Source organism: Manis javanica, chromosome 17 (genome assembly GCF_040802235.1).
Source record: "Manis javanica isolate MJ-LG chromosome 17, MJ_LKY, whole genome shotgun sequence".
Lineage (NCBI taxonomy): Eukaryota > Metazoa > Chordata > Mammalia > Pholidota > Manidae > Manis > Manis javanica.
Genome location: NC_133172.1, coordinates 47891915 through 47915029, shown reverse-complemented (window position 1 = coordinate 47915029; position 23115 = coordinate 47891915). Strand labels below are relative to the sequence as shown.

The 23115-nt window shown below is 51.2% G+C and overlaps 3 protein-coding genes across 12 annotated transcripts; 1 reads left to right on the top strand and 2 right to left on the bottom strand.

Moving 5' to 3' along the window:
* Positions 1-60: 60 nt before the first annotated feature.
* On the bottom strand, positions 61-1908 carry THAP11 (THAP domain containing 11). The gene has a single exon (XM_017644326.3). It carries the CDS (start codon positions 1652-1654, stop codon positions 776-778), a length of 879 nt encoding a protein of 292 aa, XP_017499815.1. The 5' UTR covers positions 1655-1908; the 3' UTR covers positions 61-775.
* Positions 1909-2427: 519 nt separating this feature from the next.
* On the top strand, positions 2428-11523 carry CENPT (centromere protein T). 2 transcript variants are annotated; one of them, XM_073226187.1, is made up of 15 exons: positions 2428-2576; positions 4353-4712; positions 5865-5955; positions 6090-6177; positions 6286-6382; positions 6496-6632; positions 6755-6791; positions 6995-7143; positions 7778-7978; positions 8270-8593; positions 8849-8939; positions 9523-9699; positions 9788-9892; positions 9963-10130; positions 11403-11523. In XM_073226187.1, the coding sequence occupies exons 2-14, from the start codon at positions 4600-4602 to the stop codon at positions 10084-10086; spliced, it is 1734 nt and encodes a 577-aa protein (XP_073082288.1). In that variant the 5' UTR covers positions 2428-2576; positions 4353-4599; the 3' UTR covers positions 10087-10130; positions 11403-11523. The 2 variants fall into 2 exon arrangements, with proteins under 2 accessions (XP_073082288.1, XP_017499813.1); XM_017644324.3 differs by lacking the exon at positions 11403-11523 and having other exon boundaries at positions 9963-10195.
* Positions 10277-23093, bottom strand: TSNAXIP1 (translin associated factor X interacting protein 1). 9 transcript variants are annotated; one of them, XM_017644319.3, is made up of 16 exons: positions 22794-23092; positions 19330-19429; positions 15960-16063; positions 15689-15815; positions 14435-14528; positions 13680-13876; positions 13136-13271; positions 12532-12701; positions 12289-12448; positions 12082-12212; positions 11792-11917; positions 11500-11652; positions 11287-11396; positions 10949-11075; positions 10750-10856; positions 10277-10543 (listed from the first exon to the last, which is right to left on the bottom strand). In XM_017644319.3, exons 1-16 carry the CDS (start codon positions 22838-22840, stop codon positions 10318-10320), a joined length of 2115 nt encoding a protein of 704 aa, XP_017499808.2. In that variant the 5' UTR covers positions 22841-23092; the 3' UTR covers positions 10277-10317. The 9 variants fall into 9 exon arrangements, with proteins under 9 accessions (XP_017499808.2, XP_036881334.1, XP_017499810.2 ...); XM_037025439.2 differs by lacking the exons at positions 12082-12212; positions 12289-12448 and having other exon boundaries at positions 22794-23093; XM_017644321.3 differs by lacking the exons at positions 13680-13876; positions 14435-14528 and having other exon boundaries at positions 22794-23088.
* Positions 23094-23115: the final 22 nt, after the last annotated feature.

The window sequence follows — 23115 nt, the reverse complement described above, 5'->3', positions numbered from 1 at the left end:
ACTCCATTTTCCAGGAACGCTTAGCCGAGTCCTTATCAAGATAAAATGGCGAGACCCAAATTAAAACCTTACTTTCTGTTTAATTTGTTTTGCCAAACAAACACAGTGAAAACTTTAGTCTAATGTACAGAAAATAGAATTTGTAACCAGTAGCAAACTTAACAGGATAAACCTAAGTCCCTGGCAAGCTGGATCTCCATCAGCAGGTCACCTAGATCCCCCTGCAGATGACCTCCTGGGGAGGAAAGTCCTAGTAGGCAGAGGCACAGATCTGCCAGAGTCCCCATCAGACTCACAGGCTGCACCTGGGAAGGAAAAGCACGAAAAGAAGAACTGATGTTACTTGGATCTCTTATTACTATATGCAGAAGAGTTGTCTCTGACTGCTGGCCAACCTTAAGGTGGTATCTTCCCAAACCCATAGTCCTTGGGCATCCCACCTGCATCCTTGGGGTGTGTGGTGGGGTAAGTTTCAAGTTCAGTAGTTCTGGAGCCTCTGCTTAGCCAGAACCTGCAACATAAAGTGGGGGTGAGTTGGGAGTGGGAGGGTTAACAAAGTTATAATTGCTGGTGTCACCAGTGCAGAGTCTGAGGTCCCAGACTTCAGGAGGAAACAAGAGAGGATGCCAGCTCACCAGCAAGAGAGTCCAGTTGCTGTAAGCCTCAGTACTATCAACCAGTGCCCCAAGAGTACGGGGTAGTTTAACAGCTGCGCCCTATGATCCCCCTAGGCTGGCTGGTTTCAGGGAGCCCCGCAGGCCGCAGGGGAACCCGTTCACATTCCGTGTTTCTTGCGGATGACAGCCATGGCCAGCAGCCGATCCTTCTCGCGTAGTTCTTCACGTAGCTTGGCCTCGGTGAGACGCAGGTGGCGGATGCTGCCCTTCATCTCCTTCATCTTCACCTCCATCAGCGCAAGGATGTCCCGCTGTTCGTTCAGCTTGCGCAGGAGCTCCTCCTCCGTGGTGCCTGACGACAACGAGTACGAGTGGTCGGAGCCAGTATCAGGGAAACCCTCTTCTCCCACTACCACCAACTGGGGGCCCATGGGGCACTCGGCAGCCTCCAGCCCCGCGGTTGCAGCCTCCAGCTCTGACGCGGCGGCGGCAGCTGCTGCGCCCTCTGCGGCCGCGAACTCCACTTGCACGGTCAGGTCAATGGGCTTCACGTCTTCGCCGGTGGCAGTGTTGGGCGCCGGCGGCACGGATCCCGTAGCCTGGCTGCTGTCTACTGCGGCCTGAAGGGTAAGGAGCACAGCCGCGGAGGCAGACACCAGGTTTGGCTGCAGCTGGGCGGTCTGGGCAGTGGAGACGGGCGGCGGCGGCGGTGGCTGTTGTTGCTGCTGCCTGCGGCGTGCGGCTGCGGCGCCCGCGGGTCTGCGCGCTACTTTGCGCTCATTGACGCCACGCAGCGGGAAGATGGTGGGGACGCGCACGGTGTAGGTCTTGCGGCCGCCCTGGAAGTGGACGCTGCAGAGACGGTGGCCCGTGGTGGGCTGGAAGGTGGAGAAGCACCCACTGACGCCCGCACGGGACACGTTCTTAAGCCAGAGGCGCCGCAGCTCAGCGTCCTTGGGAAACGTGTAGAAGTGAAGCGCCTTGTCCCGGTGCGAGTTGTTGTAGCAGCCCGGTACGCAACACGTAAAGCCAGGCATGGCTGCGCCGCGCGGCCCGACCCGGCCCACCGTCCTCCTGAGCCCTTCGACGGCCCGGTCGGTCTGCAGCCGCCCGCCCCTCGACGGGCGGCGCCGCGCGAGGCCTTGGGCTGCCTCCCACTACTGCTGCCTGGCGCGGCCGGCCTGGCCCGGCGCCCCGTGCCCAGAATACGCTTTCCGCAGGCCCGCGCCGCACCGCCCGCCCGGCTGCTCGCCTGCGCTCCGTAGTCGGCCCCGGGGACGTCGCGAAGGACCGCCTGGGAAGGAGGACTACGCCCCCCACAACGCACCGCGCCAGAAGCCTCTCACTTCCGGAGCGGGGGTGAGCTTATTCCAGCCGCTTTCCACGGCACCGGATGACCTACGCAGAGTAGATTCTTACCCGCACCTGACTTATCCTTGGGGGACCAAAGAGGCGAATTCCGTTGGAAAGCTGTCTCCTGGACTGCCCTTCACAAGGATCCGGAACCCTGATGGGGGTCGGAAGGCGCGCGCCTGTACCAGCGCGCAAGCGTCTTGGGTATCTGCTTACGTAAACTACAAGTCCCGCAATGCTTTGAGTGAACTTGGCGGCTGCAGCTTGGAGCGCCTCCTAACGGCACTTGCAGGTTGCCGCAGACCAGGTTTCGGGTGCGGCTGGGCAGCCTGCCGGAAGAGTTCCCCCTGCCCTCCGCGGATGTGAGTCGACCGAATTCCTGCGGGGGTGTTGTGGGAAACCTGGGCCTCAGCGCCCGGATAGACCCCAGGAGTCTCCTTCTCTGCGCGTGGGACTCTTCCCTTACTCAGTCACTGCTTGCGTTGACTCACTTACTGACCTAAACATAATCGCAATAGGCACCTACTGTGTTCCGGGCACAGTGCAGGATGTTGGGAACTTTGCAGAAGCCAGACCGACCCGACCTGACGACCTAGAGGAATTAGGGTACGACTTTTGGATCAGAGATGTGAATGGATTTGTAATCAGAAATAAACGCTCCAAAGGAGTGAACAGGACAAAAGAGAAAATGGGAGGCGGAGGCCCCGGAAACAAAAACGTAGAAAAGTGGGTAGAGAGGGATAGCCGATTCTTCCCTCGGCAACTATCCTGTAAGGCCCTGCGGCAGTAAAGAACAAGGCTCCGCTCTTAAAGATCCTAGAAGGGGGCGACCAGTGTAGCAGAAGCACGGAAAGATGCCAAACTGGACCAAGTTAAAAGATTTGGGATTTTATTCTGCAGGCGACTGGGAGCTCCTGAATCGTGTTGAATTAGAGGATGGGCAGGATTTGTATTGTAACCAGATACCCACTATCTCGACTTACATGGGGGAAATGTTCTGAAGGGCAAAAGAAGCTGTGGAAAACCAGGGAGAAAAGGCCACGCGGTTGTCCAGGGAAATTACCTGAAAGCTAGTCCTCTGCCCAGTTCCCTCTTTCTTCCACTTCTTGCCCTTCTTCATCCTTTTCTCTGACTCTCCCTTTTCATTTTCTTTTTTGATTACACAGACCTACCTACCTTACTCAAAAGGTGTTGTTGAGAAGTCAAACTGATATCATTTCTTTAGGCACAGAACATTGAAGATTATGTTCCATAAAGGTCTCCCTTCCAGTACATAAAGTCATCTAATCTACACTAAAACATGTAGTATGCATGGTTTTCTTCCTACGCCCATTCCCCTGTCCACTTTGTCACCTCTGGAGAAAGGTAAAAACCTCATGTTTTCCTGCTTCCAATCTTTCCTCCTCTACAATCTGTTCTTCATGTGGCTGCCAAAGAAAATATAATTCTTCTGCTTAAATTCCTTGTATTTAGAGTAATGTCCAAACTCCTTCCACAGACTGTGAGACCTGACACCATCTGGTACTTGCTGCAGTCCTCCATCCCAGAGTGGAGACCCCACATGGTCTGGCCCTTGCCTCCCTCCTCCTTCACTTCACGAACCCAGTGTGTGTGTGTGTGTTTTAACAAGTAACAAATATAAAGTGTAACTGATCATGTAAACACATAGAATAATACTGTATAAAAAGTAAGCTCATGTCTCAAACTATTTTGAAAAGATTTTTGTGTTTTTTCCATATTATCCATTTTAAGGCTTTTAAATAAATACTAAGTCTTGTACTTAGGCTTTTCCTCTGCAGTTCTCTTGCAAGAATCTAATTTTTTCTTCACTCTATTTTTTTGTTTTAAACAGAAGAAACAAATACGCTTGTGCTTATTTCAACTTTACACTGGTCTAGGAACAAAAAGGACTCCAGGGAGACTCAGAACTCAAATTCTAATTCAGTTCCCATGAAAACTTAAGAAAAGTGGGGAGGCTGTCAATGGTGAAAAAAATAATAGTCTCCAGCACAGACAAAACTTTTGAGAGCTGGAATTCTTTCAAAATTGCACATGTTTGGAGCTCATAACATCTCTGCTGCATCACAAACAGCCCACTAGCTTTGAACCTGCAAACTGGTCCCTTCTGATACATGTAGTCTATAAACAGAGGAGTCTTTGCAAATGCAAATTTGACCAGGTCACATATAGAATAAAATTATTATTTCCTGGCCCAAGTGTCCTTCCTCACCTTCAGAGAGGGAGATGGGAATGACAGGCTTTCTAATAATAGTGACTGACTGCTTTTTATTGTTGGCTTGGCTTACTATGTGGTAAACTCTAAGTTAAACATTATCTCATTGAATCATTACAAGTGTCTTATTCGGTGGGTATTATCCTCAGTTTACAGATGAGGAAACCAAGGCTTCGACTGTCTGCACCCACTTGCCCAAGCTCATTCCGGGGTAGAATTGCCTCCAAATGAAGGTTCTGCAACCATCCCCGGGTCGCGCCGCGAACAGCTGGGCAGTAGAGCTGTAACTGCAATTCCCGTGGGGCTGTGCGGCAGCCTCGCGAGAGTTGGCTTAAATGCGGCGGGAAGGCGGCTGCTGTTGCTACCCAGCGGTTGTAAGGGCAGTAGGCGGAGGCGATGGCGGACAGCTACAGCCCCGACCAAGAGCCCACCACGCGCACGCTGCTGCGGCGCGTGCTGGATACAGCAGACCCACGCACCCCGCGGCGACCCCGAAGTCTTCGGGCTGGGTATGTGACCGCGCTGACAGAACACTTGAGCAACCAGAGGAACAAGGGCGTGGGGTCTCCGTGGGATCAAGCAATGACCCTGTTTGGAGAGGGAAACTGAGTTTCGGAGAGGAGCAGAGCCCAGGGCTCTGAGAACTGTCTCTATTCCCTAGCTCGGTTTAGGCCAGCTGTTTGTGCCCCCATCCCCGGACTCCAGGCCTAGGGCTTGGGACCAAAGAGCTCAACTATACAGGCCCCGTATTTGGGGGTCTGCTTCTGAAGGTGAAGGATAAGCGCTCAGAACCTGACCTTTTTTGCCCTGTTCTCTAGGCCGCATTGCCTCAAAGCAGCCCAGAGTGTGTCCAGGCATCTGCCCTGAACTGCCTGCCAGGTGGTCAACACCTTTTCCTGCACATTTAGCCCTCCTGTCTCTGTAGCTCCCAACTGGAAGACGGGAAAGGGGCTGGAGAGCTGAGTCTGGGCGGAAGTCGGGAGGCAGGAACTGGAAAGCTGCTTCGGGAGGGGGCAGGGAGTTTGGCCTGACTTAGTGGGAGTGTCAGTGAATGAGGGCTATAGTGAACTAACAGTGCTGAGATTGTGGAAGTTGGCATCTGCTAGACTAAGGCAATGCAGTTTGTTTAGAGGCACTGGGAAATCATTCATTATAGGTTTTAGAACAGTACATGATGAGGTGGGAGCAGTGCCCTGGGAATATTTACGTGGTTCTGGAATCTGAGAGGGATTGGACTGGAGAGACTAGAACTGAAGTAGTCCATGTGGTGGTTGCTGTCAGACTCTGACAAGTACTTAGAAGGTTTAAAAATATTTAAATATCCTTTTTGGATTGTTATTTTAACATCTAAAATGGATACTCTTCCAACTGTATGACTAACCTCTATTTCTGCCAGTCACCTCTGTGAAGCCCTCCCCAGTTCCTCTCTCTAGCTGCGTCACTGTATTCCCTCTCTGTTTCCATACCCCCTGGGCTCCCCTTCATCCACAACCCTGTTGATGTAGAACTGGGAACAGGGGATATGGGAGGGGCAAGTGGTTTCTGGACTCAGAAAACTTGAGGGAAATGGCTTCAGGCCAAAATCCTTGATGAAGGCATGTCTCTGCATCCTCTGGTTCCCCCTCCTGATTTAATTCTCAGAACTGCTGTTCTTTACACAGTGTCCAGAGGGCCCTGCTTGAAACACCATCTTCTAGGAGGCTAAGCAGACAAACAAAGACAACTGCCCGACGGTGTTCCCATAGAATCAGGGTACGTGCCCAGCCCACTGACCACTACAAGGCTTCAGCTGCCTTCAGGGGGTGGTCTAGCTCTGCTCTGGAGCCCACCCTGAGAGAATCTGAAGGTAAGGGAACAGACTGATTGTTTGGTGCTTTTGCCTAAAGTCTATTGGCAGATTGGTTCCCGTTCAAGCCAGTGGGCACCTGGAGGAACAGACACCCCGGACTCTGCTAAAGAACATTCTACTGACTGGTGAGTGAGCACTGACCTACAGGCCAGAGTTAGGCAGCAGTCCGGTGGTACCCCTCATTCAGGGCACCCTGCCCCACCCACCCCACCCTCTCCTTGCCATTTCTGCAGCCCCAGAATCTTCCATCGTGATGCCAGAGTCAGTGGTGAAGCCAGTGCCAGCACCACAGGTGGCTCAGCCTTCCAGACAGGAAAGCAGTCGGAGCAGGTGTACAGTGAATTCCTCCTTGGGGTGGGTTATTGGGCAGCTCTGATCAGCAGCCTCTCAGGGGCCCCAAAAGTATTGGGCTTCTTGGCCTGAGATAAGCTCCATCTTTGTAGCCTGGAGCTGCAACTTCCTGAACTTGAGCCCCCCACAACCATGGCTCCAGGTCTTCTGGTTCCTGGCAGAAGGAGGCAGAGGCTGAGACTGTCAGGGTTTCAGCAAGGAATGGATCAGGGGCTGCCTCTCTCTCAAGGTGAGGCCCTGGGCAACACCTGTGTCTACCCTCTCACTCCTGTCTTCTGGCTGAGGAAACCTATAAGAAGGCTCTTAGGAGCCTAGCAACTTACTGTGGTCTCTTTTTACATTCTCTTGCAGAGCCTCATGGGTATGTTGATGCCTCCTCCCTCACTAGGTACTGTTGCCTGTTCTGGGGTTTGGTGGGGTGGGAGGTGCTGATTGGAATGGTATCTGATCATATAGCTCCCTGCCAGTTTTAGCTTCACAGCCTGGTGGCTGTGCTCTAAGAGATAAGGATCCCATGGCAAAAGGAGAAATTCTCTGGGAAACTGGCCCTCAGGTACCCGACTTTCCTTTGTGCCTTCTCCCTCCCACCAGTTCCCTCAACCTGACCTTTGCCACACCTCTCCAGCCACAGTCAGTGCAGAGGCCTGGTTTGGCCCGCAGACCTCCCACCCGCCGAGCTGTAGATGTGGGTGCATTTTTGCAGGATCTGCGAGATGCTTCTCTGGCCTTGGCTCCTCCAGGTAAGGTTGGGATTTCTCTCTTCTAGCCTGTGGGGAAAGGTCTTCCCCCATGACAGATAGGAGGCGCTCTTGAGTCCAGTGTTGCTCTCCTGTCATATCAAGGACCGTGAGCAAGTCTGGCCAGGAGATCTATGAGGAGTTTCTGCTTTTTCTCCATAAGTTGCCCCTTGTCTTGGTGGGGCCAAGTCTAAGTCCCAGTGTCTTCCAGGATGCTATAGCCTTGAGGAGCTGCAGGGCTGAGGGTAGAAAGAGGTGTGGTTTCTTGTAGGTTGAAAGAGGACAGGTTTCAGGATCATCTGGTCAGTCAGAGCTGACTTGGGAGCCTGATTCCAAAAGACAAGTCAAGTTCAGCAGGATAAGAGGAGGGTTGCAGAGGGAGCAGCATGAGAACTGGAGAGTGGAAACAGGGTTGAGCAGTTTGGGTGACCCAAGCTGTGGAGCCTGGGAAAGCCAGTGCAAGGAGCAGGAAGGTAAGCAAGGAGAGCTATGGGAGGGGGATAAGACTTAGAATGCTATATAGTCCTCTCTCTGAAGGTCACTCAGGGAAGACTCATAGGGCCTCCTGCCCACGCCCTGGGACTGGGTAGCAGCAGGTAGGCCAGGAAAACAGTGCCAACTGGCCCTTGATTTCCAGGTGACAGCACCAGAACTCCAGTTGCTACCCTGCCAACGGACACCGTGCTGGAGGATACCCAGCCCTTCTCCCAGCCCTTGGTTGGCCGTTCCCCCAGTGTGCACCACTCTCTGCCCTGCCCCTCTCACACTGGGGTTAAAGATGCTAGGAGAGCTGTCAGTCGCAGGACACAGAGCAGTGGGCCTGGGCTGCAGCATAACAGTGAGTATGTGAATCATGTGGCTTGGGGCCAAGATGAGAGTTGGCACTGGTGGTTTTCCCTCCTCAGGCCCATATGTGTGCTCCTCAGGTCTCCCTGACTGTTGGCATCTCCTCCCTCAAAGAGCAGAGTCATTGTTGGGCCAGGAGACTCCACACTAATGCCTGGGGGTTGCCTCTGGCCTTCTCTCCTTGATGGCTTAGGCTGGGTTTTACTACTCTGTCTTTACCCTTCTCAGAGCTACAGCCTTAGCCTACTGCTTCTCTAGCCTATATTTTCTCCCTTTGTTTTAGGTCCTGGGAAACCAGCCCAGCTTCTGACAGGAAAGGCAGAGAAGGCTGATGCTCTTGATATGGGCTCCCCAATCCCTGCCAGCAGTAGTATCTCTAGAGATGTAGAGTCCTTACAGGATGGAGTTGGTAAGGAAATCGAGGAGAGGATGGAAGAAAGCTTGGGTGTGAGCCAAGCCAAGGAGGCAACCAGAGTACAAGGATCTGCCAGAGCAGAAGAGCCTGAGGGATACACAGAGGTGACAGAAGCAGAGGGATCCTGGGGGGCTGCTGAGGCCAAGGAGCCAAAAGGATCTTCAGGGGATGAGGTCACCTCTGGTAGGACAGGTAAGGGGCCCCATGCAGGGATCAGCAGGTGAGTGGGTAAATGGCAGCTGTGTTCAGTCCCTGGTCTTGGAGGAGGGGCTTACCTGGGTTGTGTTTCTGGGTACAGATGGTGTTGGGCCAGGGAAATCTGAGGGGCCCTTTGCTTAGCTGGCTAGAGCTAGATGGAGCCCTTGAGGGACAGGACAAGGAGGCTGTTGGCCTTCAAGTTAGGGTGCAATAGGCCAAGCCCTCTGTAACCCTGCCCTTCCTCTACAGTAAGTCCAGAGTTGGCTTCCAGCACCCCCGAGTTTCTTCAGGCCAGGCAACTTCAGTTTCCTGAGCCAGCCCCACCACCGAGCACTGCAGTGTAAGATTCCATGACCTTGCTCCATAGGGACCTCTTGGGAAGGGGGTTGTCACTGAGGATGAAATTGGGCACCACAGGGTTATACCCCTTCCCGTAGTCATGGCATATGATTACTCAGCAGAGCACCCTGAGGTGGGCTGGGTGGGGCTCACCAAAGGCACGTCTGTCATCCTGGTGCCTGCTTCCAGGGGCTTAGAGGAGCCTGGGAAGGGGGAAGTGCCTAGATCAGTATGCAGTCAGAGAAGGGTACCTGGAAGAGGATCAGCAGAATCAGGCAGCCATGGGCTGAGGGACGGGAATGTCTACACCAAGGCCTGGGGGTCATGGACCTGAACTAATACCAGTTTGTGTGGTGAGGCTAGCCTGGGACATTGGGTCCTGACTGTGCCTCCTCAGGACCACAGGGAAAGACCAGACCTGTGGCCCTGTGGCCCCACTGCCCCCCAGCAGGTGGTTGGAGCTGTTGTTCCAGGCTGGCCAAGGAGCATAAGGGTCCTAATCTTGGCAGAAGCCAACAAGATTCATCTTTGATTAGGGGCCTATTCAGGCAACAGTTCAGCTAACTGTCCACTCATGCCCCCAGCTTATCTTCAGAGCCTCTGGAGCCTGTCTTGGTCAGGCTTCCTCCCAGGGCCCGAACCCCTGGCCCCAGGCCCCGTCAAGATCCTTACAAGACTGGACTGAGCCACTATATGAAACTCCTTAGCTTCTATGCTAAAATGCCAATGGAGAAGAAAGCCCTTGAGATGGCAGAGAAGTGGTGAGTCCTGGATGTTTGGGAGGCACTGAGGAGCCCCTCAGATCATGAAGAGTTTGTTCAGTCTGGTCTACCCCAACCTTTTTGGCAGCCTGGACAAGTATTTCCAGCATCTTTGTGATGACCTAGAGGTATTTGCTGCTCATGCTGGCCGTAAGACTGTGAGGCCAGAGGACCTGGAGTTGCTGATGCGACGGTAAGTGGGTGGGAGCAGGGAGATGCTGGGTGTGGGAGCGCTGATGCTGATTCTCTTTCCTCTGCTGCAGGCAGGGCTTGGTCACCGACCAAGTCTCCCTGCACGTGCTTGTGGAGCGGCACCTGCCCCTGGACTACCGACAGCTGCTCATCCCTTGTGCATTCAGTGGCAATTCTGTCTTCCCTGCTCAGTAGTGTCCAGGCCTCAACACCTTGCCTGTCCCCACATATTCTTCCAGGTATCCTCACCACCCTGCCCCCCCCCCATCCACCTTCCCCATTCCCAGCATCAATAAAGTATCACAAACAATATGCTGTCGTTTTGGTGCAAGCCAGGCAGGGACCAACCCCCTTCTTGACTTGCCAGCATAATCTGGAGAACAGCACAGGTTCAGACAAACAATTTTATAAATGTCAGGGGCTAGCTCAGGCTGTATCTCGAGGCCCCATGCGCCTGATGTCAGCCATCTGAAGTCGTTCCAGGGCAGTCCAGAGCCCTAGGACAATGTCCCCTTCCTTCACATCCTCTGGTAGTTCTGTCACAGGAAGCTGGAAGGCCTGGCTCAAGTAGCTGTTCAGGGTCTCCTTGTCCAGGCTGGGATCGATGTTCATCAGGGCCTCACGTATTTTGGGTAGGGACACCTCATCATGGCTACCCCACAAGGAAAGAGAGAGATAGCCCTTGACCCTTTCTGCATCCCAGACCCAAGATGGCCTCTGCTGGGCTTAAACAATATAGCTTGCCCAGCAGCAAGCTCAGTGCATGGGGAGACCCAGAGGCTTGGGATGCCACACTGTGGCCCAGTCTGTGGGACATACCTATGGCTAAGTGGGCCTGAGGGCCCCAGGATCACTTACAGTTCCAGGCCCAGCTGGTGCTTTAGCTCCTGTAAGTACCCATCCTTTTCATCCAGGTACTGTTTCCACAGCTTTTGAACAAAGGGCACACTCTGGCCCTCCTCATCCTGCAGGGGGCCATAGGCACAGTGAGGGCACATTGGCTAGGGTTCAGCAGAGGCTATGGCAGGTTCCTGGACCCTCTCTCCATCCTACTCACCTCCATAAACAATGAGCAATATTGGAACAAGTCTGTGTTGCTGCTGTTGGGATCCCAGCCCACTGCCTCCATCAATTCATGGATTTTCTCTTCCTTTTTGAAGGGGAAGGTGCTCTTGAGGACAGTCCTGTGGGGAGAAACGAGAGCCAACAGGGTCCTGGCTATGGCCTGCCCTCCCATTTCTCTGTACCCCTCTGCCAGCCCCACTAGTGCTCAAAGGGGCAGCATGTGTTGATTCCGTGGCCTTTCCCACTAGGCTCCGCTGTCCCTGCATACCTGGAAGCCTGGCTAGAGGAGACATAGGGCAGGAGTTTGGGGTGGCAGGGCCGGCCTCTCACCTTAACTGCTCCATGGTTAGTAGCCCCTCATTCTGACTGTCAACATTTGTCATTTCCTTCAGCAGATGAGCTATTGTCTCCTTATGCTTGATGTACACGCTCTCTTTCCTCTACAGGGAGGGAAGCATTGACTGACTTGCTGTTTCTCTGAGTGGTAGGGACAGAGCTGGCCTATGCTGAGGACAAAGGGTAGCGGCTCTGGCCCAAGCTCACCTTTCCCATCAAGACTGCATAGGACTGACTCATGACTTCATTAGAGTGGAAGAGCTTGATATTTTCAAAAATGGTATAAGCCCAAGCCATGGCATCACTAGGTCCAAAGCGACGCTCCAGGAAATTGAAGAAGAAATCTGGGAAACTCTCTTTCTGCAGGGTGGAGGAGAAGACTGCTTGGTAGGCCTGCCCCATGGTTGGCTGTCCTTCCTCCCTGCTGCGTAGCTCTCGGAAGGAAGCCCCCAGAGGATTCTGGAGGCCACTCCAGGCCAAATGGCTGGTGAGATCTGACCTGCTCCTCAGCAAGACGTGCCTTCCAGGCATCCTTGAGGAGGTTTACCACATCCATCTTGGTTGGCTTCTTGTTCTCCACAGTGCCATCAAACCGAAGGAAAGGTGGGATGGATTCTCCATAGCCCTGAAAGGGAGAATGTCAGCTAATCTCTGGGCCCACCTGTGGCCACACCCTCAACCAGGGCAGAGCCCCAGATAGTTCCCCTGGAACCTCTGGTCTCAGCAGCAAGGCCTGGCCGTTCTGCCTCCAGCTCCAAGCCTCCTGAGCCCAGGGACTCTCCCACTAACCAGACCATGGAAGAAGTCTTTCTCCCGGAGGAACCCCTCGCCGATCTCCTCCAGGAGCACATCCACCAGCTGGTCACTGTTCTTGCCTTTGGCCAGCATTTGCCAGCGATCTGGGCCCCCAGCCACCACATCTACAGGTGGGGAGAGGGAGCTGGAGTCTAGACCACACACCTGAGCAGGTCCTGGGGCCCCAGAGGCCACCAGTACCTTCACACTTGGCCCAGTTAGGCCGTGGCGTGGAGGTGCGCTGGAGCTCCTGGAGCTCAGAATAAAACTGGTCCCGCTCCTTCACCGTGCTCATGTGCAGCTGCAGCAGAATCTCATGCTCCCTGCAGACCTCTTTGTAGTCGTCTCTAAGGCTGTTTAGCTGTGGACAAGGTGACTGATCCTCACTAACCCCCCCTTACAGAACCCTGCCCTACCAGGCCTGCCCTGCCTGCCCACCAGCACCTGTTCCTGAAGATCCTTGTTGGTCTTCTCCTGCACTTCAAAGTCCCTCCTGGGCACCACATCTCCAAAGCTGGCCTTCATGGTGTTGAGTTCCATCTGTGTACGGGTCAGGTCTTGCCGGGCCATCTTCAGAGCCAGTGTTAACTTCATGGGGTCCTCCCCCCAGATGCCTGCAAGGGGGCCCGCCAGCTTGTGTCACCATGGCTGTGGGGCCTGTAGCCCAGGGCAGAGTTAGAGTGTCCCTTGGTGCATGTCCCAGATCCTTCTCTTCCTGCTTAGGAACTCCTGGTTCTTTCCCACAGCTACCAGCCTAGAGCTTTGTGCTTAAATAGAGAAGACCAGGACATGGGGCACCAGGCCTATTGCGACCTCAGGAAGTCCAGGCTGCTTCAGCTGCCAACAGTTGTTTCCTACTTTAACACTGAATCTATGATTGTCAGTCCAGCTCAGAAGATCCACACCCAGGTGTCAACAGGGACATCTCCCCTCATGAATGAGCACAGAATGAGCAGATATTAGGAGAGTTGAATAAGTGGAGGTGAGGGGTGAGAGCCAGACTTCTCTCTAGTGCTCCTCAGGGGAGAGACACCTACCTCAGGCTTACCTGGGGACTGGGCTAATGACATGTCCTCTCGCTGGTACCGTAGCTCATTCAGGTCTGCAATGAGGATCTTGCGGGCATCGCGCTCACTGAGGTAACGCAAGTACTCCTCAGCCAAGTTCTTCCTCAATTTGGTTACCTGTTGGGAAGGTAGCTGCATTTGCAGGGGCTGCCTCTGGATCTTCTTATGCAGCCAGTCACCACAGGGGAGAGGATGGGTGCTGGGTGGCCGTATCAGGGCCTGGGAACAGGGAAGGTGGAGGAAAAAGGAGAGTGAGCATTCCTTCAAGTCCAGCAAAGTGCCAATGCTTCCAGCAAAGGAAGCCAAGGAGTAGGCTTTTGCTGGCATTTGGGAGCACACCAAGCCAGTGCTGAGTCAAAGAAGAGGGCAGAATGTGGAGGCAGCAGGAGCTCTGAGGGGAGGAGGTGGCTCAGTGTGTCATTCCAGACAGAAGGGTGGAAGGAATTAGGGGGTCACCTTAGTGCCCAGGCCTTAGGTCATCCCTAAGAAATCCAGGGAGTTGGTCACCAAATTACTCCCATTCACCTCACTCTGTAATGAGATCTTCTCTTCATTCTTTTTGTCAATGAGCTTTAGCAAATTCATTTTCTCTTTCTTCAGCATGGATATTTCGTGTCTCTCTTCAGCCCTCATGGCTAGGATCTTTTCATTGCAGTCCTCATTCATAGTGATAAGCTTGGCCTTCAGGGGCTCCAGAGCCCGAATTTTCTCCCTTTGGTGGGCTAAGCAGGTAGGGGAGTCCCTTTGGCACCATGGAGAACACACAGCTAGAAGACACTGATCCTAAGGTCACAGTGAGTGGCTACATCCCTTGCAAACTCCAGGATTCTATGCATGCCTTGTTCAAAGCATGGCCCCTGCTTAAGGCCTTCCTGCACTTGCTTTTAAACCAAAGATAGAGTCTAGATAATAGCTGAGGTCTCACCTATGCCCTTTCTCCCTACAGCCTTTAGTTCTGAAGCTGTACAGTGCCTGGCCCCTCCTAAGCTTGGTTGGGGGAGCCTCCTCACTTCCCAGAAGTGCTTGCTCCCTCCTGGGCTTCACTCTGAATAGAAAAGGTGCTCTGTTTCCTACAGTTACTGTCCCCCCATGCTTCCCAAGGACTGGAGATCCCCTGGAGTGCCCCATCACAGGACAGTGTAAACAAAAGGGCTGAGCAGGGTTTGGTAATGTCGAGATTCCATTAGCAGCTGCCCCAGCCTTGTTGCACAGCCCTGGCTCAGAGTAGGATCCTCTCTGCCCTTTCCAGGCAGGCCCAAGTGGAGAGGCTACCGTCTTACCCAGCATCATCTCATATGCATTCTTGATGGAGGATAGCAATGGCTTGTAGGTTTTGAAGTCCTCTATGAAGAACTCAAAGATCTCTCTATAAGGCTGGCAAGAAAAGGGGACCTGTCACTTCCTAGCCTACAGCTGCTGATAAGCTTGGGGAAACTGATTTTTCTTTGCTTGACTTAGGAGTGTTGTAGCATGAAGCTGCCAAGTGACACACATTCAAATAAATGCCCGAGGCACCCCCTGGGTCTCACAGTAACAAGGCGCTTAAGGGGCAGCTCTATTCCTCTCAACTGCTCTCTGGAGGGCTCCTAGAGCTGTCTCTGAAGCCTGACATGTGACCTGGGTCATGACCTCCCCCTCTACCCTTAAGCCCCCTCTCTGGCTCTCCAAGCAGGCAGCCTCATCCATGCACCGTGCCTCAGTTGGCCTCTCACCGGCACCCCCCCATCTTCTAGCCCTGTGGGGGCAGGAGGAGATTGAAGGCTCTAGCCTTGCCTCTGACCTCCAGGTAGAGGTGTGGTTTCCAGTCCCACCTGGACACACAAGCAGCATTGCATACTGGAATGAGCACAGGCTCCTGAGTCAGCCCTTTTGAATCCCAGCCCCACCACTTTGCAGCTGTATGCTTTCTCTGAGCTTCTTCTTTATCGGTGAGGTACTTCCATTTTAGGAGCCTGCATGTGAGGTCCTGACCAGGGCCTGGCACACAGCGGTGCTCAGAAAATGCTTCTGTCAGTAACTAAGGCAGAAGTGAGGGATTCCCTGTCATTATCCCTGTGTGAACAGCGATTTGGTGATTCCCTCTCTAATATGTACCGGAGTCTAGGATGCTTCTAGATTTCTCTCTTCCTTGTGTATCTGGTCTAAGTTCCTTCAGCTTGGGGCTGTCATCACGGGGCTGGTGGACACTGTACGGATGACCCCTTCTTGCCCAACTGACAGGACTCAGGCTCCATTCACTGATGTCCAGGCTAGGCACTGAGGGTTGCAGAGGTAAAGAGACTCGGGACAGCATCTAGTCCACCTGACTCCAGTGAGGAAACTCAAGCCTCAGGAAGGTTTTGGTTCCATTCTGGCAGCCTTGCCTACTCACTGGCTTTGTCATAGAACATATTTCTCTTACCATGAAGGGAAACCCAAAAGAGCTGGGAGAGGCTGGTCTGTCCTTCTGAACGTCTGAAGTGCTTAGTCCTGGTAAGTTGGGTTTCTTCCCACGTCTCCTCCTGTCCTCCCCACAGTTATTTGGTGGCTCTAACCTGCAGCCTCAGCTCCTGGGCAGAATCTGTGCCCAGATCCAGCAGAAGGAGCTCCTTGCGTAGGTAGTTCTCCAGCTGTTCCAGGTACCTTGGCTTAGTAATGCCCAGAGGCTGCTGCTGGTAGCTGCTGCAGGGGTGGTGGGATGAGATGTGATGGGCATGCACAGGCCCTTGTACCCTCATTCTAGGACAGTACACATCCCTGTGCTGTCTCTGGGCCCAGTGTTGGGTCTGTACCAGCCCGCCCACCATCAGGCTGACCCTGGCTTACCCTGCTCGCTGGTGGTAGTCATCTGAACAGGGCTTTCGATTATGCAGAATGGTCTGGCCACTGGAGTATGTGGGCCATGGGGACAGGTAGCTGTCAATGGAGAACTGACAGGAGTGCAGAAAAGGACAAGTGGGGTTACCATGGCAACATGGATCCCCTTCCTGATGGTCCTCTCCATCCTCCTCCTTCAGCTTCTGATTTTTTTCCCAACACTCTAAATACAGTTTATAGTTAAGACTGTGGGCCCAGAGTCAGAGAGGGCTCAAGTGAAACCTCAGATATCCCTTGTTAGCTGTGTGACTACAGGTTTAATTTTTCTGCACCTCGGCCTCTGCATCTATAAAATGGGGATGGTTTTACTCCTTACTGCACTGGATCGAAGTGAGGATGCAATGAGAAGGCATACAGGGTGGTTTACACAGACTCAGGTACCTCCTAGGAATTCAGTAAAGGTGAGTTATTCTTCTCTTCTGTAGGTATGTCAGTGAGTATTGAATACTTGTGCTATGAAAAAAGATATGAGTACCAATTGGGACCAGCCCTTGGCCCCACAACACAGTTAAGCTAAAGACACAGAGACAGAGGAGGGCAGGCCCAGCCTGAAGCCTGAACTGACACATAGACAGCACTGCAGAGATGCAGCAGGGTGAGCTGTGGACCCTGGGAGGTGGCTGGGCTGTACCTCCTGGGAGCGGGGGAGCTTGGTGGGGGGTGTCCTGAAGCAGTGCAATCTCATTTTGAACCTTGAACAGGGATAGGGAGTAGAAGCAATCGTATGTATGGGGTTTTTTTTTAACCTTTTCATGAAAAAACTCAAATCATAAAAAAAGGTGATCCTCTGACCCTGTGAAGCCTACTTCTAGATTTCATCCATTTGTCATTCATTTATTTATCAAAGATTTCTGGGTCCATAGCACATGCCAGACTCTTGTGGGTTCTAGGGATGTGAGGGAAGCTGGGGGTATGATGGAGGTGGAGTGATAAGTGAGCGGATAATCGCAAGTCAGCAGGTAGTGATCAAAGCCAATGCAGGTTACAGGAGGGTGGGGACCCCTGACTGGACGGGGAGGCCATGGGAGGCTGGTCATCTTGGAGGAGGAAGTGAAATTGTCAGTGAGGTTCAGTAAAGCTTGAATGTGTGCATACGAGGAGCTGAGGTCACTCTGAGATAGGATGTGTGTGTCAGGGGAGGTCAGGAAACGTAAAGACAGCCTGGGTAGCACCAACCCCAGGGAAACAGGAGTTTTGAAGAGATATGAACAGAGTCTGATGCCCAAGGAGAGCAGGCTGGCTGAGGCCAAGTCTGGGGTCTCCAGGTGTAGTGGGAGCCAGACGTGGGGCAGCAGCTTTATGCACAAGGGTGGTCCTCAATGCCTTACTTATGACTATGGAAAAATTAGAAAACTCCTAAGTGTCCAAAAATAGAAGATTGTTATGCAGCCATGAAATGTTTACGGAGAACCTTAATATGGAAGTATGCTAATGCTATAGCTCTAAGCGTTAAGTAAAGCCTTAAATTAGGGAATAAGCACAACCAGGTAAAATGAAAGACCAGGAAAGATAGAGGAAATAATCCAAAAGGTTATCAGCAATTATTATTCTCTAATGATAGGCCATTGGATGCTTATGTTTCTATAATTCTACATTTTTCAAAATTTTCTATCATATGCATAAATTACTTTCAAATTTAAAATAAAATTGAATTCAATATTAGAGCTCTCTATGTGGCCCTTAGCCATTTAGAAATTTAAAAATAAATCCACATTTTTCCTGACCTATTTATTACTTAAAATACAACATGTTATGTAAATGCTAAAATTCCATATCAGTATCTGGGATATGATCAGAGAATCACTCATAGGTATTTATTTCAATTGCTTAAAATACTTTTGCTGTTAGGAAAGAAAGCCTTAAACCTCTGGTTGCTTGGAAAGTTATAGAACTATAAATAATACACTTTTTAAAAATAAGAAATAAAAGTAGAAATAGACACACTGGAAAATGGGAGAAAAACTGTTAAAAATCAAGTCAGGAAAAAAAATGAGACTGTCAAATTGGTGTGATTTTTTTTTGTAAAACTGCAAAAGTAACCCTGGACAACACCTAGGAAGTTGACAAGGAAGCGAGTTAATTATAAAGTTTTCAGACTTTTAAAGACCAGTCATTGTGTTCTGTCTGCCATTTTTGCTAGGAGAAAATGTGGTCACCCTACTTTGACTCCCAGGCAAATGCAGCTTCTAGGTCTGGTTATTAACAGGGCCTCCACCAACGGGTGGCTGGAAAGAGGTGTTCTGGGGGCTCCTATGCTCTCTGCTTCCCCCTGCAGGGGAAAATGGAGAGGGCGGCCCTGGGGAGCGTGGAAGGCTGGCGGGAGAGAACAGCGTCCCCTGGTGGTTGAGAATGGCGGCGGCGCCTGAGCAGAAGAAAGCTTGGCCCCACAGGTCCAGGGTGAGTGGTGGCTAGGTGAGCTGGGAGCAGGTGCCCCAAGTCATTGGGTTTTGAGGGGCCGTGGCTGTGCTTCATCTCGAAGGAGAGTCTACGCTGATCCCCTCTCCCTCCCTGGAGTCAGGGTCCTCATGCTGGGAGGCCCCCAACCTCACAGTGTGTGGCCCATGCATTCCCAAATCCTCCACAGGGGACACACTCACACAAAGAAAATCATCATACAGCGCACAGGGCTCCACTGTGAACTAGAGTTACAGGTTATTTCAGCTGTGAAATTTGGACAATGGCTCTTTGCTGATTAAATAATAACAATCCTATGATCATATTGACAAAAGCCCCAAAGTACCTAATAAGACAGCATTCATTTTTCATATAAAAACTTTAAAGAACAGGAATTGAGGAAGGACCTTTCCTGAGACTGGTAGAGTCTTCACTTCTAACCCAGAGCCAACAACACAATGACGGAACATCCCTTTACTCCTGCCTTCACACACCTACTCACAGCATTTATGGAGCTCTCAACATATGCCTACCACTCAAATACCCTATCAGGTGCTAGGGCCATAAAGACAGAAAGATACAGTCACAGCCTGGAAGGACCGTGGAAGACCTGGTGTGACCATCCCAGCATTAGTGCCTAGCTTGGCACATGGCAAGCTGGATGAAGAAATGAGGTCCATTACAGAATGATTAGCCCCGGGGTATGGGTGTCTGTGGACAGGGGCTGAGTCTCTCTCTACCCCAGGAGGTCTGGGAAGGCTTTTCAGATGAGATGCAGCCAGTGTACACACCCCCACCTCAGAGCCTCTGTGAGCCACACTTCTCACAAACATTACCTCTAGGGTAATGTTTTTGGGTTGTACAGAGGGAGGCAGATAGGTCTGGGGGCTGACGTTTGGGGTTCCAACAGGACATTGCCACTCACCAGTGTCTTCTGTTTCTGAGAAAGACTGTGTTTCTGGATGTTCCTGGTTTTTGTGAGGAAAGCGTCATCTCTGGTCACTCCTGAAGACCCCAAGTGTGTTCTGCACAGAGAGGGGGAAGACAGTGGTGGGAGACAGAGTCCTGTCAGGGAAGAGCACCTCCACACTTCCCAGCTCCGCAAGACGTAGCCTCCTCTTCCCACCAGAGCTACCTCCAGATTCCAGAGATGCTGCCAACAAGCTTCTGGTCCTGGGCCCAAACCATTTTCCCATGTTCTCAGAGTCTCACCAACTTCTCATCTCCAATTCCTACAGTGGCAGGACACTCCCACAATGAGCCCAGAGAACTCTGTGGGCATATACTTCATTCAATGTTCAGTGTGGCTGCAATGAGTCATGTATGTGACTTTGGTACCCTCTGGGGTGTGATACCAAAGGCAGGCACTACAGGACAAGAAGCACAGGGCCTGGGGTCCGAGAGCCAGGATGAGTGTCTCAATCCTCCACTTACTGGCTGATAGGGCCTGGGGCTGACATCTGGGGTTCCAACAGGAACCTCCCCCCCGACTTGCATAAGTCATTCAACCTCTCTCAGCCTAGTTTTCAAAAGGGAAATGGAAACAATTCTTGCTTTTCCTATCTCACAAAGTTGTTGTGAAGTTTAGAGTAAAAGAGATATGCAAAAATAACCTGTACACTTCAGGGAGCTTCACAGATGTTAATAATGACAGCAGGATGGGAGAAAAGTGGATCCTAAAGAAGTCTTTAGCTCCTAGGCCTCTTGGGAGAGCCATACTTGATCAAGCTAGGAAGACATTTGGGGATCTGTAGATAGGGCTGCATGTGCAGATTCAGGTGGAACAAAAGGAGGACGTAATTCCAGAAATCCACCATGGGGGTGGACGCAGGTGATTAAACTGCCAGACAGATCTGTGTTTTTATTCTCTTTGTTAACTGGTTACCTTGGGCATCATGGGGAAAATGGAAGTTCCTATGGCCAGGATCCTCCCCTGACCCTAAACTACTTGATGATGTAATTGGCTTACTGCTAGGCTAATACTTCCACACCCATAGGCAATAAGCTGTTATTGACTGAGTCACTATATAAAGAGGTCCACCCAGTGCCCTGGATGGAGGCAGAGACAGAGGTGGGTTATAGACCTGCAGACTACTGGATGCAGACTGATTCTAGTGTACGACCTGTCGCCATGAGAATAAAGCAGGGTATAAACCTTTTTACCACAGAACATTTAGAACGTTCCATTGTCATTACTTGATCTCACCAAATCCATAGTGAACTCGCCTAGGATGAAACCCTCAGGCAAGAGAGACATGCTGTGTGACTTCTCTGAACCTCAGTGTCTTTGTCTGTAAAAGTGAGACTAGGACTACCCAAACTCCAGCAAAGTTGAGAGAGCAGTAATGTAAATCCAGTTAGGAAATCCTGTCCTGCAGGGTTCCTTAGTCCTACCCCATGGAGCAGTGACACCCCAAACTCTAGTCCTCTATTGTCTCTCAAACAGACAAGTGTAAGCAAAACATGTCAAGTAAGCAGGTGTAGAAAAGAAAGGGTTTTTGCCCAGATATTCGGAGTTTGAGACAGGATCAGCAGATCAACCCATCTGCTCACTGGGTTAAATCAATACCTTCCTGTCAAGACCAGCCAATTTTCCAAATTGTTTTTCTTGCCCCTGCTGGAATTACCACATAGGGCATGATAAACAAGAAAACTATGGGGAGCTTTACAAATCCTGAAAAGTTGCCAAGTGGAAAAACTCAGTAGATAATAGATGTTAGTTTTGAATGTCAAAGGAGGTAATAGTCAAAAGCAGACTTGTGAATAACAATAATTTCAAAAATACCTGGTAGAGTCTATACACTTACCCAAAAGCTTTAGGTTGTTTCTTTAGTATTATATACCAATTCTCTACAAGGAATGAGAAATCTATATTTCTATTTCAAAGGTGGAGAAAACTAAGTTACTTAAATGATGGCAGGCAGTGGGTTTCACAAGAGTATATCCTGTGATTGAGTGAACTCAAGCTGCTGAATTCTATCCACAAAGCTACTGTGGATCATATAAAGGATATGAGGGTGAAAAGAAAAAGCCAGTGGGGAGCAGAAACCTGCCCCAGGGAAATGCACAATTTGAAGGACTGTTTTAGAGGGTTCTGCTGACATATTTATAGTGCTAAGGCCTGGCCTGATCATCATCCTACCCCTGCTCTAAGGGGAGTTGAAGGAGGACCTGATTGTTTCTCTAAGGGAAACAGTGAGCTTGGCCCAATATACATCACTAAATACTAGTGAGTGAAGAATATGGAGAGGAATGAATGATGGCTTGTACTGCCATCAAATTCAGCCTCAATAGCTACATTATGCTTCCTCGATATAGATGGAGATTCTCTTTCTGAGTCTGTTTCTCATCTCTTTCAAATATGACTGCAATTTCCTGAATCATTCCTGTGCTGGGTAGTTACACTTTCTTAAGACTGCTATCAGGTTCTTATAGATTCATTTTAGCTCCGGACTAAATAATCAAATTGGCATTTAATTTCCTGATTTTTGTTGGCTTTCTCTGTCAAGATGCAGACCCTGAAGGATTAGAGTTTAGGTGAGATCAGGTTTTTTGCACTGGGAGTAAGTAGAAGGATGAAACTATATTTATTAAACACTTACTGAATGCCTATTATATGCTAGAGCTGTGATGAGAGCTTCACATATTCTGCCTACATTTTCTCAAAAATGTGAGGTGGGCTGTATCACCCCCATGTTTGAAATATAGAAGCAGAGGCCCAGAACTTAATGGCCTTCTCTGAGCTCCCAAAGGTAGAACGGTATTTAGCCAAAAATTTTAATTTGCGTCGTGTATTTTGTGGATTTCCTGGTTAGTGGAGCTAGTAATATTTTGCAGTGCCAGAGGCTGCACCCCTGAATACAGGCAGGAGTTACCCTGAGGCTGTGGGTTGTGCCTGACTGCTCAGAGTTAACCAGCAATTCGACAAGCATCTTTGTCATAAACTGGTAAGTGAAGAGGCCGTTTAACTCTGTGTCCAAGAGCTCAGGTTGAGAAGTCTCAATTGGCTGGGTTCAAGTCCTACTTCTACCACTTATAAACATGTGTAAAACACATGATCTCTCCAGGCTTCTATGTCTTCGTTAGTAAAATGGTAATATTACTACATCACAGAGTTCTTGTGTTAGATGTGGTATATAAAGCACCTGGCACATAACAGAGGTACAGTACAAACAAGCCGGCTGTTACTAAGGATGAAGTACGCCTGCCCTTTTGTTAGCACGTAACTTCCTCATTGGGTTGAAAAATCAGCCCGGACTTTAAAAGTTTCTGCGCCACCTACCCTGTGGGGCTGGAGCCCCAGACCAACGGACAGGGCCAGGAGGTACAATTTCTCTTTCTGAAAATACTCAAGCTCTCCTCTCCGCCCATAGCCCGGCCAGCGCCTACCTCGACGTGGTGGTGAAGCTGGAGCTTCGCGGTTTCGGGGAGGCCATGACCCTGTGGCCTCAGCGCTGCCGGAACCAGGGTGCTGGGAAACTGTGGTAGTGTACAGCCCGTCACCATGGCGACAAGGCCCCAGCAGCCCAGCGGCGGGGGCGGGGTCAAGGTTGCGCCACGCCCCCGATCCCCGATCCCGCCGGCTGGAGGAAGGCCAAGAAGCAAAGATGGACTCAGACCTGGGAGATGGGTCTCCTCAGAGTCAGTCCCTACGGTGGTTTTGCCCCTAACTGCCAGAACTGAGGCAGGGGATAAACAGAGGCCATGGGAG

What these genes read in the sequence shown, in the direction of transcription:
- TSNAXIP1 (XM_017644319.3), bottom strand. Translation starts at nt 22,840, where the DNA reads ATGGCCTCCCCGAAACCGCGAAGCTCCAGCTTCACCACCACGTCGAG. An exon ending in AGATCTCATTACAGAGTGAG is followed by an intron (nt 13,272 to 13,679) that starts GTGAATGGGAGT and finishes CCTTCCCAACAG; the next exon opens with GTAACCAAATTGAGGAAGAA. An exon ending in GTCATTAGCCCAGTCCCCAG is followed by an intron (nt 12,702 to 13,135) that starts GTAAGCCTGAGG and finishes GCCCCCTTGCAG; the next exon opens with GCATCTGGGGGGAGGACCCC.
- CENPT (XM_073226187.1), top strand. Translation starts at nt 4,600, where the DNA reads ATGGCGGACAGCTACAGCCCCGACCAAGAGCCCACCACGCGCACGCTG. An exon ending in GGGGCTGCCTCTCTCTCAAG is followed by an intron (nt 6,633 to 6,754) that starts GTGAGGCCCTGG and finishes ATTCTCTTGCAG; the next exon opens with AGCCTCATGGGTATGTTGAT. An exon ending in CTGGAGTTGCTGATGCGACG is followed by an intron (nt 9,893 to 9,962) that starts GTAAGTGGGTGG and finishes CCTCTGCTGCAG; the next exon opens with GCAGGGCTTGGTCACCGACC.
- THAP11 (XM_017644326.3), bottom strand. Translation starts at nt 1,654, where the DNA reads ATGCCTGGCTTTACGTGTTGCGTACCGGGCTGCTACAACAACTCGCAC.